The sequence below is a fragment of the Lolium rigidum genome, chromosome 6 (genome assembly GCF_022539505.1).
Source record: "Lolium rigidum isolate FL_2022 chromosome 6, APGP_CSIRO_Lrig_0.1, whole genome shotgun sequence".
Classification (NCBI taxonomy): domain Eukaryota; kingdom Viridiplantae; phylum Streptophyta; class Magnoliopsida; order Poales; family Poaceae; genus Lolium; species Lolium rigidum.
Genome location: NC_061513.1, coordinates 179,665,996 through 179,679,233, shown reverse-complemented (window position 1 = coordinate 179,679,233; position 13,238 = coordinate 179,665,996). Strand labels below are relative to the sequence as shown.

General features: G+C 47.5%; 2 protein-coding genes across 2 annotated transcripts; both read left to right on the top strand.

Moving 5' to 3' along the window:
• The first annotated feature begins 6,490 nt into the window (after window positions 1-6,490).
• LOC124665867 (glyoxylate/succinic semialdehyde reductase 2, chloroplastic) lies at window positions 6,491-9,476 on the top strand. Its single transcript, XM_047203229.1, has 12 exons — window positions 6,491-6,712; window positions 6,820-6,913; window positions 7,207-7,272; window positions 7,708-7,783; window positions 7,887-7,942; window positions 8,095-8,179; window positions 8,315-8,375; window positions 8,475-8,527; window positions 8,617-8,687; window positions 8,799-8,871; window positions 8,954-9,058; window positions 9,173-9,476. Exons 1-12 carry the CDS (start codon window positions 6,616-6,618, stop codon window positions 9,338-9,340), a joined length of 1,005 nt encoding a protein of 334 aa, XP_047059185.1. The 5' UTR covers window positions 6,491-6,615; the 3' UTR covers window positions 9,341-9,476.
• A 99-nt stretch (window positions 9,477-9,575) lies between these two features.
• Window positions 9,576-11,027, top strand: LOC124665866 (fatty alcohol:caffeoyl-CoA acyltransferase-like). The gene has a single exon (XM_047203228.1). It carries the CDS (start codon window positions 9,756-9,758, stop codon window positions 11,025-11,027), a length of 1,272 nt encoding a protein of 423 aa, XP_047059184.1. The 5' UTR covers window positions 9,576-9,755.
• The last annotated feature ends 2,211 nt before the right edge of the window (window positions 11,028-13,238 follow it).

Sequence of the window (13,238 nt, the reverse complement as noted above, 5' to 3'; positions counted from 1 at the left end):
TTCATCGTCTCCTTCGCCGTTCGCCCCCGTCCGCGTTCTCCCGCACGGCCGAGGAGGTTGCGCGGTGATGTGCTTGCTCTCCGGCGACACCGGGTGCCGTGGCCGCCGTGCTGCTGATGGGGTGCTCGTGCTCGGCGACGCCGAGCCAGGCGCGGCTTGGCGCCCCGTGGGTGGCCTGTGCCGCCGTGCCGCCATGGCACGCCGGTGCTCTGCTCCAGGTACACGCCTCCAATACTCTCTTCCTTCCTCCTTCTCTGTGCTCTGCTCTAGGGTTTGCCCTGCCTCTCCCATGGAGATGCTGTGCCGTGCCCGCTGCTTGCGCTTGCTGTGCATGCGTGTGTGCTGCTGTTGTACTTCTGGTTAACTGCTGCTGTTGCTCTGCTGCTATGCTACTGTGCCTATGTGGCTGTGCTTCTGCTGTTCTTTCTCCATTATTAGCTGTTGCAACTCATGAGCTCTTGCTCATGATCATGCTGTGGTGCTCTGTGTAATTTAGTGGCTCTGCTTGTTGCTTGGTGTACTATGCCTCTCCTGTACATGCCATTGCTTGCCCCTGACTTGATCATACTGTGATGATCCTTGCCTTTGGCAAGTGCCAGTGCTCCTGATGAGATTTTAGCTGTGCTTTAATTCATGGACATGCTCATTTGAGCCTAGTTGCTAATTTAACTGCCCCTTTCTTTGATAAAGTGCTTCTGGATACAATTGTGCTTCCTGATGCCCTTATCTGTGATGCAATTGTTCAGTTATATGATTAATTTAATTATCTGTCCATGTGTTAATGCTTAGAGTGAGTTCTAGCATGCAGCAGCATGCTCTAACAAGCTTTAATGATCATGTGAGCATCAATAGCTGATCATTGGATTGGTTACCTGTTGCTGTGCCTTGTCTGTTACTTCTCTCTCGTGTATAAGTGTGGCACAGATCATTGCTGGTGCTTGCTCAAGCATCATCTGATGCTTGCAGTGATCCTCTGGATCATGTGCATGATTCTGGTGACTTGGTTACTTGTATAATTCATTTATCTGTATTACCTTGCTTTGTTTGATGGATAAATGAGATGAACTGCTTGCAGTGATGATTCTTGTGATAAACTTGATGGAGCTAGAGGGATGCCAACAGTGGTTGGGGACCCTAGCTCATCTTTGAACCCAAATCTGGGTGATGATATTTGTGCTGTTTCAGTGGTTGAGGTAACCTTGACAGCAATTCATTGCTGTTTAGGTAGCTCCCACCCTTGTTGGCTTGCTATGGCTTATGAATGCATCACTGGGTAATTCCTTGTTGGATTTCCAGTGATCTTTGATGTTGACAAACAAGAATAGACACTTTATAGTCTATCTGTCTGATGGTGTAGTGGCTATAGGTGCTGAGTGAAACTGATTAGCTAGATAGGATCATCCCTTGTTGGATTTCTTTGATTATGTCACTGGTTTGGCATAGCCAATGTTCCCGAGGTGCTTTCCTATTTGTTTCTCTCTTGTTCACTTGCACCAATTTGGCCGGTAGCCATATGATGACTCACATATAGGGTTTCTACCCTTGTGGTGTGTTTGAGATCATGCTCAGTGCAATTTATGAGCAAAACCATCTGGTTTGCTCATGATGAAGTGTATACCTCACTCCAGCTCCTAGATTAAAGTGTTGTTGTAGAGGATTTGCTTCCGGTGGTTTGCTTGACTTGCCCTCGCTCCTCCTTGTGACTTGTGATTCTTGGTCCGATTCGGTGGTGAGATTGGACAAGTTGAGCAAGACCTGGCTGTTCCTCTTGTTCAAGCTGTTCTTGGTGTTCTTGGTGACTTACCCTGTTGCTGTCGTTGGATGAAGCAAATGGCTAGGGTTTGGCTCTGAAAAGTTTAAATATGTGCTCTCTTGCTCTCCCTGGTCGACAGCTTGGCCTAGTCATCTTGGTGACTCTCCCTGGCTGTGTATGTGCTTCGGTGGACATGCACACTTGCCTTGTGAGCTGCACTGTGTGGTTCCTGGTTGGAACTTGGTCCATTTGGTGGATCAGCTCGGCTGATCTTGATAATATCCTCTCAACTTCTCATTTTATTGCTAACTTGCCAAGTGGCAATGCCACTTGGCATAACACTTGTCTTTGGTCTTTGTTTGTGTGATTACAGGGATCAACAATTGATCAAAATGAACATGGAGTTTATCAAATCCAAGATGAAGTGAAGATGATCTTGTAGCATTTAGACTAGGGTCATTACTTGTACTTTTCTTTTTTATTCTCTTTTATTTATCAATTTCCCAATTCTTGTAATGTGTTGTAATATTCATTTATTTCCATTATGAATATTGTAATGACAATGTAAATTGTGTGATGATCAATAAAGCTCAAAGTTTTCTCTAATGAGCTTTACTTTACCTTAATTGCTTATATTGTTTATTATTTATAATTTACTTGATGAATTTCCTCACAATTGAATTTATGAGATATTCATTTGATGTTTGAATTTGAAATTCAAATTCAACTTAAGTTTGAATTCAATCATGCAACTTAAGTTATGATGCAAACTCTCCCCTCTCTTCTCAAAACCCTAGTTTAATTAGAAAGAAGCAAGTTTGTCGCACTCTCGAAACCCTAACCCTGTAAGGTGTCGAGAGAGAAACTTGTCCCCCTTCGATGCAATTTTTGTTTAAAAGCGCGAAATTTCCCCAGAATTTACTATGCAATGCACATCCCTTTCTAAAATCTACCCCTCGATCGTCTCTAAACCTGGGACATTACAGATCCCTTACACTTTGAAGAAATTACGAGAAAATTTCCACCCCCGTATATAAACAAGGCCTCCAGTGGAAAAAAACCCCCGATCGCTAGCCCCGTCTCCACTAGTAGGAAAAGGGTCATCTATGGCGCACCAAATACCACATTCTATGCCGCATGTGTGGTGCGATCGATGGGAGTCAGAGAGTGTGGTGTGTTGGAGAGGAGGAGAGAGTATGGAGAGCCTTCTTCTCACCACCAATTATGTATCAACCAAAGTAAGTGCAATAAGTACCAAAACAAGTGAAAAGTATGACCAAAATGGGATGAGAGAGAAGGGGGAGACGAGCTAGATGAAGGAGGAAGAAGAATGACTTGGGTAGTGTGGTAGGTGGGGGTGGCACTTTTCTAGATCCGGTTCCCTACTTCTCTGGCGCACCAGGACCAGTGCGCCACAGAATGTCTTATTTCTGTGGCACACCAGGCAAGGTGCACCATAGAATATCTTAATTATGTGGCGCTCCGGGACTGGTGCGCTACATAATGTCTTAATTTTGTGGTGCATCGGGGTTGGTCGCCATTCTGTGGCGCACGTGGTCCTGTGCGCCACAGAAATAGTGAAACCAATGATTGGGGCTGGCCATGTGTGGGGCCCACCTTATTTCTGTGGCGCATGCATGCCTAGTGCGTCACAAAAATAAACTATTTTTGTGGCGCACCGTGTCTGGTGCGCATTTCTGTGGCGCACGCAAAAGTGATGCGCCACGGAATAGCATCCCACATATAGCTACTTTCCTACTAGTGCTCATTCCTCCCTCCCCCGCACTTGTCCCTGGTGATGGAGGCGCCAAGTTAGGGTTTCCCCACCGTTGTTCCCTAGTCGCCACATTCCAAGCGGCCCTCGCCCACCCCGCCGCCGTTCCCAGCAGCAACCGTGGGATCCCCGCTCCCTCCTCCATTCCTGGCCCCCGCTGAATCGATCTCTCGCCGCCGCTGACCCGCGCGGCCACCTCCAACTCCCGCCGCCGCCTCCTTCGATTCTGGCGGGAGACAAGAGATCCTCAAGCTACCAATCCCTGCTGCGACTCCCTGCTGCCCATCCCTGCTGCGACCCCGACGGCCTGCTGCCAACTCGACGCCGTGGTACACGTCCCTGTTGCGACCCGACGCTGTGTTGCCCGTCCTTGATGCGACCACGAGGACTTGTTGCCCGTCCCTGCAACAAGATCCTTCTACATCGAAAGGTGAGGACTGTAATCTTTTGGTATGATCTGTGGGCTATTGTGTACATAATGTATGATATGTGGGAGGCTATATGATTAATATGTATGAGCTATGGGTTGTTTGTGTATTATTTTGAAATGAAAGCTATAAGTAATTATAGGTAACATTGGGTAATTTGTGGGCTATTTTGGCATGAACCTACATTTTATTTACATCATGCATGGAGTTAAATGTTTTGCCTTATGCCTTTAGATGGATCAAGATAAGACACCTAAGGCATATTGGGATGCATTGTCCACTACAATATTTTATGATATCTGCAAGGAGCCAAAGCAGAAAGGAAATAGGCCTACCGCTTTCCTTAGTCTGTAGGGGTACAAGAATTTAGGTAGAGAATTTGGTATTAGGACGGGGAAAAACTACACCAAGCCACAATTTAAAATAAATGGGCCGGGATTCAACAAAAGAGTTGTATCAAGCATGGGTGCATTACACTACCAATACTGTGTGAATCAGTTAGCGGGAGATATCATCAAGCCTATTGATCCACAGTTCCCAATAGTGCATGAGAGGCTACGGGATTCTAGATTACACCTCATTTAAATTGAGCAATTGGTGAAATTGATGGGACACACATGCAAGTTATTGTGCCAGCTGCTGATACGGTCAACCATGTTGGTCGCCTTGGATATCCAACACAGAATGTTATGGTTGTTTTATGGATGTTTGTGATTTTGACTTGAGGTTCACCTCCATAGTTGCAGGATGGCCAGGTTCCGTGCACGACACGAGGATATTCAAAGATACCTTGCTTAAGTCTGAAGTAAATTTTCCTCATCCTTCTCCAGGTATTTGTTAGGCTTGTGCACTCTTCTTTACGTGATATTGTTGTCATATCTGCTAGCACTAACTTGTGTTTCATTCAGGAAGATACTATCTAGTTGATTCAGGTTATCCCAATTAAGATGGGTATATTTCACCATATACAGGAACAACGTATCATCTACCTGAATTTAGACTGACTGGACCATCGTCTGGGAAGATAAAAATATTCAACCATGCTGATTCATCTCTTCGGAATGCTATTGAGAGAGCATTCGGGGTTTCAAAGCAGAAATGGTGCATCTTGCATGGTATATCAAGTTATCCAATAGAAAAATAGAGAGAGATTATCATTGCATGTGATGTGGTACCTCATATATATTTGATAAGGAGAACAACTTGCATAATATGCTGATTTTGGTCAATACAGGTCCATGTGTTTTTTACGCCAGACAACCAGTAAGGAGATATAGAGTTAGTTCATGCTATTTCTTCTGCCACATGACAACACGAGAATCAAGCTCGATTGATTTTATTTCAGTTCATGCTGGCTACTACTTTGCGTGGCCACGTCCACCAGAAAAGGGATTAATTTCACCAAGGTTTCAGCCATGGGAGTTGAAGTGCTTGAAGGAAATAGGATGGGGCCCACCCACATGCATGGCCATTAGAGATAACGTGCAAGATAAATACACTAGTTGTTTTTGTTTAGATTTCTTAGTTCCAGTCGGTTTGATTATTTCCTTTTACGTGTGTTCAGGCTATAAAAACCAAGGGCTACGGCCATTGTAAGGTTAGGTTATGTTTTTTAGATTAAACACCATGTGTTGTCTAGGGTAAAATTCCCGTATCGAGTTTCGAGGGAGCTGTCTAAAAACCTCCGTTATTGCCATTTCTCCATTGAAGTTGTTGCCGAGTGTGGTGTCGATTTACTTCTGCGCAATGTTCGTCTGTGTCTGAGATTGCACGATTAGATCTTGTTTCTGGTCGGGTATTTCTGCTATTTATCTTATCAATCGTCGTGAAAGATTGGGCCGAAAACCCTATTGAACCACGTTGATCCTTATTAGCATGTCTAGCACTCTATAACTTTAACCGCGATAGTTAATTGTTTGATCTACAATTCTATCGATATGATAATGATGAGAACTATATGTCTCCGGAGCATGTTAGTTCCACATCAGCGGGCAATGTAGGCAATGCTTTGGAAGGGGATCATGTTAGCATGAATAACACTGGTGACAACATGGTAGATGTTTTGTTCGCAGCAAGGGGAGTTGTCTAGACGTGAGAACATTTCTAGCTCTTTTGGGTTTATGTGGAGAAGTCTTGTAATATATATGTAGACATGTGGAACTTGTTGCTCTTTTGGGTTTATATGAATAATTTTTGTAATATAAATGTCATGACATTCTCGTATTATCTTTAAATATATGCGATATTTTATATTTAATATGAACATGTCAAAATTAACCCTTAAGCATGATAATAATGTTATAAACAATCAGAATTAACTAATTCATGTCAAATTAACAGTTATACAACTTTTTTAAACTTCAGGATTATTTCAAATATTTTATCCTTCATACTAACAACAGCCGTTATTAAAAACACTCCGGCCAAACATCAAATCTCTGCTTCTCACCCTCACACCTTCTTTTTCACAGCTCACTGGCAAGGCGGCAGCCCAAACAAACATGGCCTAGGACCAGTACGCACTGACGCATGACTGCACCAGGGCTCGGGTCGGGTGGATCGTCGTGCTCGCACCCACATCGCCATTTTGCCACCGCGAATCCGCGACCACCAGCAGCTTCGTCGTTCCGTAGCTCAAATCTTATCCCGCTTCACCAACCATGGCCGCGGCCTTCCTCCTCTGCCCCAGGCTCGCGCTGCCCCTGCGCCGAGGATCCCGCCTCCTCGTGTCCTGCTCCGCCTCCGCCTCCTCGTCAGGTGCTGCCTTCGTTCTTGGGTTCCATCAAAGCCCTTTCCCCCCAACAGGAGACGCAGCTGCGTACTGAATGATCCAATGTAATTAACAGATTGTTCGTGCCTCGCAGATGCTGCTGGAGAGGTGGGATTCCAGGGAAAGGTGGGATTCTTGGGCCTCGGGATCATGGGCGCCCCCATGGCATCAAACCTCATCAAGGCTGGGTGATTCCCCCATTTCCTTCCGCCGACAGTTGCTTTCCTTCTTGTTGCTGACAGACAGTTTTACCTTCAGTACCTTATCTTCTTATCTTGGTTTTTTTTTTTTTTTTTGCGAATTTCTTGTCTTGGGGTTGGGACAGAGGGCACACGAAAAAAATTTAAGTACATTTTTCATCGGGATGGATTAGTAGTTTCTCTAGAATTTCGTGGTGATCAACTCTGTGGTTCTATGCTTATGCTTGTACTGTGGTCACGACCCATGGCTGGTGTTTGAGTTATCTCATGGTGATTTGCAGTTATGATGTTACTGTTTGGAACAGGACCGAGAGCAAGTGTGATCCTCTTCTCAGCCTCGGTGCCAAGTATGTCTGATCTCAAATATAACCATCTTTTACTTACGAAATGTATGCCACTTCCAAAACAACTACCTCAGCGATTGCCTTACCTATATTCGTAGTATTCTCAAGTCTCAAGTCTCAAGTCTGAAGCTTGTGGAACGGCCGAAACCACAGCACCTCATTATTGAAACTGGATCATGCTATAAAACTCTGACATGTTCACTATTTAACACAAGTTACATTTTCGCTCTGAGTACCTTATCGTTTTCTACTTTCTTTTGAAAGTATTACGTTTCCCAAATAGTGAACTCCACTCAAAACTGTTGTGACTTTTGGGAATTTGTTGTCAATTGTACTAGTCTATTACAACCCAAGTTGAGACAGTATTGTACTCCTATGTAACAAAGGATGTGTGCAGCACTCCAATTGATGCTCATACAAGAGAATGGCTTCCTACAGGTTTGAATCTTCACCTGCCGGAGTTGCATCATCTTGCGATGTGACCTTTGCGATGCTTGCTGATCCAGAAAGCGCGGTACAACTTTTTTCCTTTCAGAGTTCTTGTCGCCTGTCTTCTATTCATGAAGGCTCAGCGCGATGACTGATCTAATCATGTCTATAAACGGTTTCTTCCACAGGCTGAGGTTGCATGCGGGACCAATGGAGCCGCAGAAGGGATGGCCCCAGGTAAAGGGTAAGTGGTAACCAATTGTGCTGGAGAAAAATGAACAGAAAGCTGAGAGTATATGCAGAACAGCAGAAGTGGAAGTCGATATCACCATGGCTGTCTGTCATAGATATGTTGTCAATGTTCCGCTCATAGTTTCTCTTGCTTGCCTGTCATAGTTATGTTGATGTGTCGACGGTCGACGATGCAACATCTAAGTTAATCGGCAAACATATTACGAGTACCGGGGCATCTTTTCTTGAGGTAGTGTTTGGCCCCTGTTGTTGCGTGTATACTTTTTGTATCGAATTTCTGACTTTCTTGCAGAGTGTGTCACTGGTAATGTAATTTGAGTGCTTGTACTGTTGGTCCTGTGCTCACTTGATGACTTTTCAGTAGGCTCCAGTTTCAGGCTCGAAAAAACCAGCGGAAGATGGACTGCTGATCTTTCTTACCGCAGGTAAAATATCTGTCACCATGCTTGATAGTTAAGAACATGTAGCTGGTGAAACCCTTTTGGATCTCATTACCTGATAAACTGTCAATGTCGTCTCCCAAGGTGATGAATCCTTGTACAAGAGAGTGGCACCCCTACTTGATGTCATGGGCAAGGTTAACATCTCTCGTCAGAAATTAGCACTTGAATTTGGTACCTCATGCTGATCAGGCTATGTGCTTACGTTTCCTTACTCTGAAACCAGTCAAGATTTTATCTTGGGGATGTCGGGAACGGCGCAACAATGAAGCTCGTGGTTAATATGGTCATGGGGAGGTAAGATGAAACCTCATTTTATCTGAAATCATATTTGCTGTGTCGTATGGAGATTATCAAAACTTTGGATCCCCTTCTTTTTCACCTGATCCCTGTGGTGAAACACTGCAGCATGATGGTCTCCTTTGCAGAAGGGCTACTCCTTAGTGAAAAAGTTGGGTTAGACCCGAATACCGTCGTCGAGGTAGCTCTACTGAAACAAAAAGAAGAAAGCCTGAAATGCCCTAACAAGAAATCTAACCCAGGATGCTCTTTTCCTCCAACAGGTTATTTCTCAAGGCGCTATCAATGCCCCCATGTTCTCCCTGAAGGGCCCTTCCATGGTTAAAGCTGCATACCCTACGGCATTTCCCCTGAAACATCAGCAGAAGGTAGCGCCTGCTCGCTTCACACGTTCGGTGTATACAGCACTGAAACAGACATTGCCATTTTTGCACCTCGACTGATTCTGGCTCTGAGGAAAAAACTTTGCTCATGCGTGACAGGATCTGAGGCTGGCGCTGGCCCTGGCAGAATCGGTGTCGCAGTCCATTCCTACAGCTGCCGCTGCGAATGAGCTGTACAAGGTTGCGAAATCGCTCGGCCTCGCTGACCATGACTTCTCAGCGGTCATTGAGGCGCTCAAGGCGAAAGTGCAGAGCTCGCAGCAGTAGAGATTGTTGGTTCAGCTGGCCAAGTTTAACTGTGGCATTTTTGTTTATTTCCCAATCTTGTTCAGACAGTTTGTGCCTGTCTTACAGGCAGAATTTATACATGAATATAAAATGAGTGGGGCGAATGGAATGAATATCTCTTTGAGCAACCTGTGCCTGAAGGGGCGAAGGTTTGGTTACAGGAGTCAGTGGTCAGAAATGGTAAAGATAACCAAGGAAATTAATGGTCCAAGCTAACTAGCTGACCTTCACCTTTTGGAACGGTGAGCAAATCGTCAAATTTTCGTTCTTGTTCTGTACGTAAATACTGTATGTCTCTTGAAGCTCTGATTTATATAGACCAAGTTTGCATTGTAAGCAAGACTCACTGACATCACAAAGAACGCGCTACCTGTGGAGGGAGGGAAGGCAGACCATGAGGGTGAGGAGGTCGGAGCCGGTGCTCGTGCACGCTGCTGCCCCGGCCGCTGCCGACGAAGAAGAGTACTACTACCTCTCCAACCTCGACCAGAATGTGGCCGTGCTCATGAAGACCGTTCACGTCTTCAGCCCGTCCGTCGAGAGGCCCGCAGGCGACGACGCGGCCGCGTCGATCATGGCCGCCCTTGGCAGGGTGCTCGTGCACTACTATCCGTTCGAGGGCAGCCTGGTCGTCAGCGCCGACGATGGGAGGCTCTCCGTGCGCAACGACCGCCGCGGCGTGCCGTTCGTGGTGGCGGACGCCGACTGCGAGCTCGAGGAGATCGGGGACGTCGTCAAAGCGCCCGACGCCGCGGTTCAGGCGCAGCTCGTGTTCGTCGTCCGTGGTAGCTCGGAGGAGAAGGCGCCTCTGCTGACCGTGCAGCTCACCAGGTTCAGGTGCGGCGGCTTCGTGCTCGGGCTCGCCATGAACCACTGCCTGGCGGATGGCGTCGCCGCGGCGGAGTTCCTCCGCTCCTGGGCCGAGACGGCCCGCGGCGTGCCCCTCTCCGCGCCACCTTTCCTCGACCGCACCGTGCTGCGCGCCAGGACGAGCCCCACGGTCGCCTTCCCGCACGAGGAGTTCGCCGAGATGGAGGACGTGTCCGACCTCGCCGACCTCCGCGACGAACCGCGCGTGCACCGGGCCTTCACCATCGACGCCGCCAGGCTCGCGCGGCTGAAGCGGCAGACCGCCGCGCGCTCGACCTTTGTCGCGCTGACGGCGTTCGTCTGGCGAGCGACCGCCCGCGCCATGAGGATGCGGCCAGAGCAGAGGAGCAGGCTCATGTTTGCCGTCGACGTCAGGCAGCGCGTCGACCCGCCGCTGCCCCGTGGCTTCTGCGGGAACGCCGTCGTCTTCGCTTGCTGCGTGTCGGCCGCTGGCGACCTCCTCGCCGCGCCGGTGTCCGAGGCGGCAAGGTCGGTCCAGGACGCCATCGGGCGCACGGACGACGCGTTCGTCCGTTCCGCCATCGACCACATCGAGGTCGCCAGGGCACGGGCGCCGTCGATGACGGCGACGACGCTGGTGACGGCGTGGAACCGTCTGGGGTTCCACACGGCGGACTTCGGGTGGGGCGAGGCGGCGCAGTGTGGCCCAGCGGAGCTGCCGCGCGGGGAGGTGGTCATGTTTATGCGCGACGCGCGGGACGGCAGCATGGTGGTGTTGCTTGGCCTGCCGCAATCCTGCATGGAAGCATTCCAAGATATGGTACATCTGCTCTGAAGAGTGGTGTTGTTAACCACTCTTGTTTGTAACAAATCACAACGCACCAGTATATGTGATAAGGGTTGCCCGATCTTCTCAGTAAGCGAGGTCGATGGTGATAAACACACGATGAATATAGCGGATGAATACGATGATAAGTGGATGATAACTTGTATGACGTCGACGAAGTCTCTCGATTGATTCCTGTCGCCAATGCAACAGCTCTCAACCCTGCAAGATATTCGCAACTCCACACACTTGCGTACGTAGCCGCCGACCACGAAGCGGTAAATTGCAATCTTCTAATCCTCAATGGAACAGCAGATCACACAAACTTTCAGTAGCATAAAACTCCAGATCGAAACGAATTGGAGACTGGGGTATCAATAGTTTTGCATAGCAAACAATTATGAACTAGAGTTTATTTTAAACGTGGTCTAAAACCTAATTTGGGGGCGTCCCTGGGGCTTATATAGGCGTCCAGGACGACCAGGGGTCGAAATAGTTCGATACAAACCGACCTGAAACAAGTTCGGCCAAAACTGCGTCAAAAACGGACAAGGCCGGCAGTGCCGGGGTGGCTGGCAGTGCCGGGGTGTCACGGCCGGCAATGCCGGGGTGCTCTGGCCGGCAGTGCTGCCCTTGCAGGGCCGGCAGTGCCGCCCCTCCTTGGCTGGCAGTGCTGGTGGCATACTCATTGGAAAGCCCTTGAAATTATCTTTCCAACGAGTGCTCATTTGCTTGATTCGGAGTTCGTATCAAGAAACGACGTCTGTTTCAAAATCATCACTTTTGTATGTCCAAACCGAATGAGAACTGTTTTTGAATTCATCTTGTTTTGTGCATGCCTCCCTCTCCTCCCTCACGCATCTCTGGAATGTCTTCACGTCCAACACCATGTCTGCTCATCTCCTCCTCGTGCGATGCTTGCTCCCTCCTCATACATGATCATACATAAGTAAAATAACTTAGGTAGTATAAAGTTCTCATCAATCCAAGTATCGTTTAGGAGCAAATTCACTTGTTGCTTAAGTAGCTTCGTGATACGTCTCAAACGTATCTATAATTTCTTATGTTCCATGCTACTTTTATGATGATACTCACATGTTTTATACACACTTTATGTCATTATTATGCATTTTCCGGAACTAACCTATTAACAGGATGCCGAAGTGCCAGTTCCTGTTTTCTGCTGTTTTTGGTTTCAGAAATCCTACAAAGGAAATATTCTCGGAATTGGACGAAATCAACGCCCATGGTCTTATATTTCACGGAAGCTTCCAGAGAGCCAGAGAGGGACCAGAGGGGAGCCCTGGGGGCCCCACCCCACCTGGCGGCGCAGCCAAGGGGGGGCGCCCCCCCTATGGTCTGGCTGCCCCAGGACTCCTCCGAGGCTGCCCTTCCGCCTATATAAAGTCTCCGTCGCGAAAACCCTATCACAATAAGCCACGATACGAGAAAAGTTCCAGAGCCGCCGCCATCGCGAAGCCAAGATTCGGGGGACAGGAGTCTCTGTTCCGGCACGCCGCCGGGACGGGGAAGTGCCCCCGGAAGGCATCTCCATCGACACCACCGCCATCTTCATCGCCGCTGTTGTCTCCTATGATGAGGAGGGAGTAGTTCTCCCCCGAGGCTAAGGGCTGTACCGTAGCTATGTGGTTCATCTCTCTCTCCCATGTGATCTTTATGTGATCATGAGCTTTGTGATCTAGTTGAATATCATCTATGTGCTACTTTAGTGATGTTATTAAAGTATTCTATTCCTCCTCCATGATGTAATGTTGACAGTGTGTGCATCATGTAGTACTTGGTATAAGTTATGATTGTAATCTCTTGTAGATTATGAAGTTAACTATTACTATGATAGTATTGATGCGATCTATTCCCCCTTTCATAGCCTGACGGTGACGGTGTGCATGCTATGTTAGTACTCGGTCTAAATTGCAATGGTCTATCATGCACTCTAAAGGTTACTTGAATATGAACTCCGAATGTTGTGGAGCTTGTTAACTCCGGCTTGAGGGAGCTCTTGTAGCCCTACACAATGAATGGTGTTTGTTATCCAACAAGAGAGTGTAGAGTAGTTTCAGTTATGTGATCAATGTTGAGAGTGTCCACTAGTGAAAGTATGATCCCTAGGCCTTGTTTCCGAATATCGAAACCCCGTTTATTTACTGTTCTGTTGCATGTTTACTCGCTGCCATATTTTCTTCAGATTGTTATTACCGC

Bases quoted from the DNA above. Each gene is read 5' to 3' on its own strand.
- LOC124665867 (XM_047203229.1), top strand. From the start codon at position 6,616: ATGGCCGCGGCCTTCCTCCTCTGCCCCAGGCTCGCGCTGCCCCTGCGC. The intron at 7,943-8,094 runs GTAAGTGGTAAC...TGCCTGTCATAG, and splicing joins GGGATGGCCCCAGGTAAAGG to TTATGTTGATGTGTCGACGG. The intron at 8,376-8,474 runs GTAAAATATCTG...TCGTCTCCCAAG, and splicing joins GCTGATCTTTCTTACCGCAG to GTGATGAATCCTTGTACAAG.
- LOC124665866 (XM_047203228.1), top strand. From the start codon at position 9,756: ATGAGGGTGAGGAGGTCGGAGCCGGTGCTCGTGCACGCTGCTGCCCCG.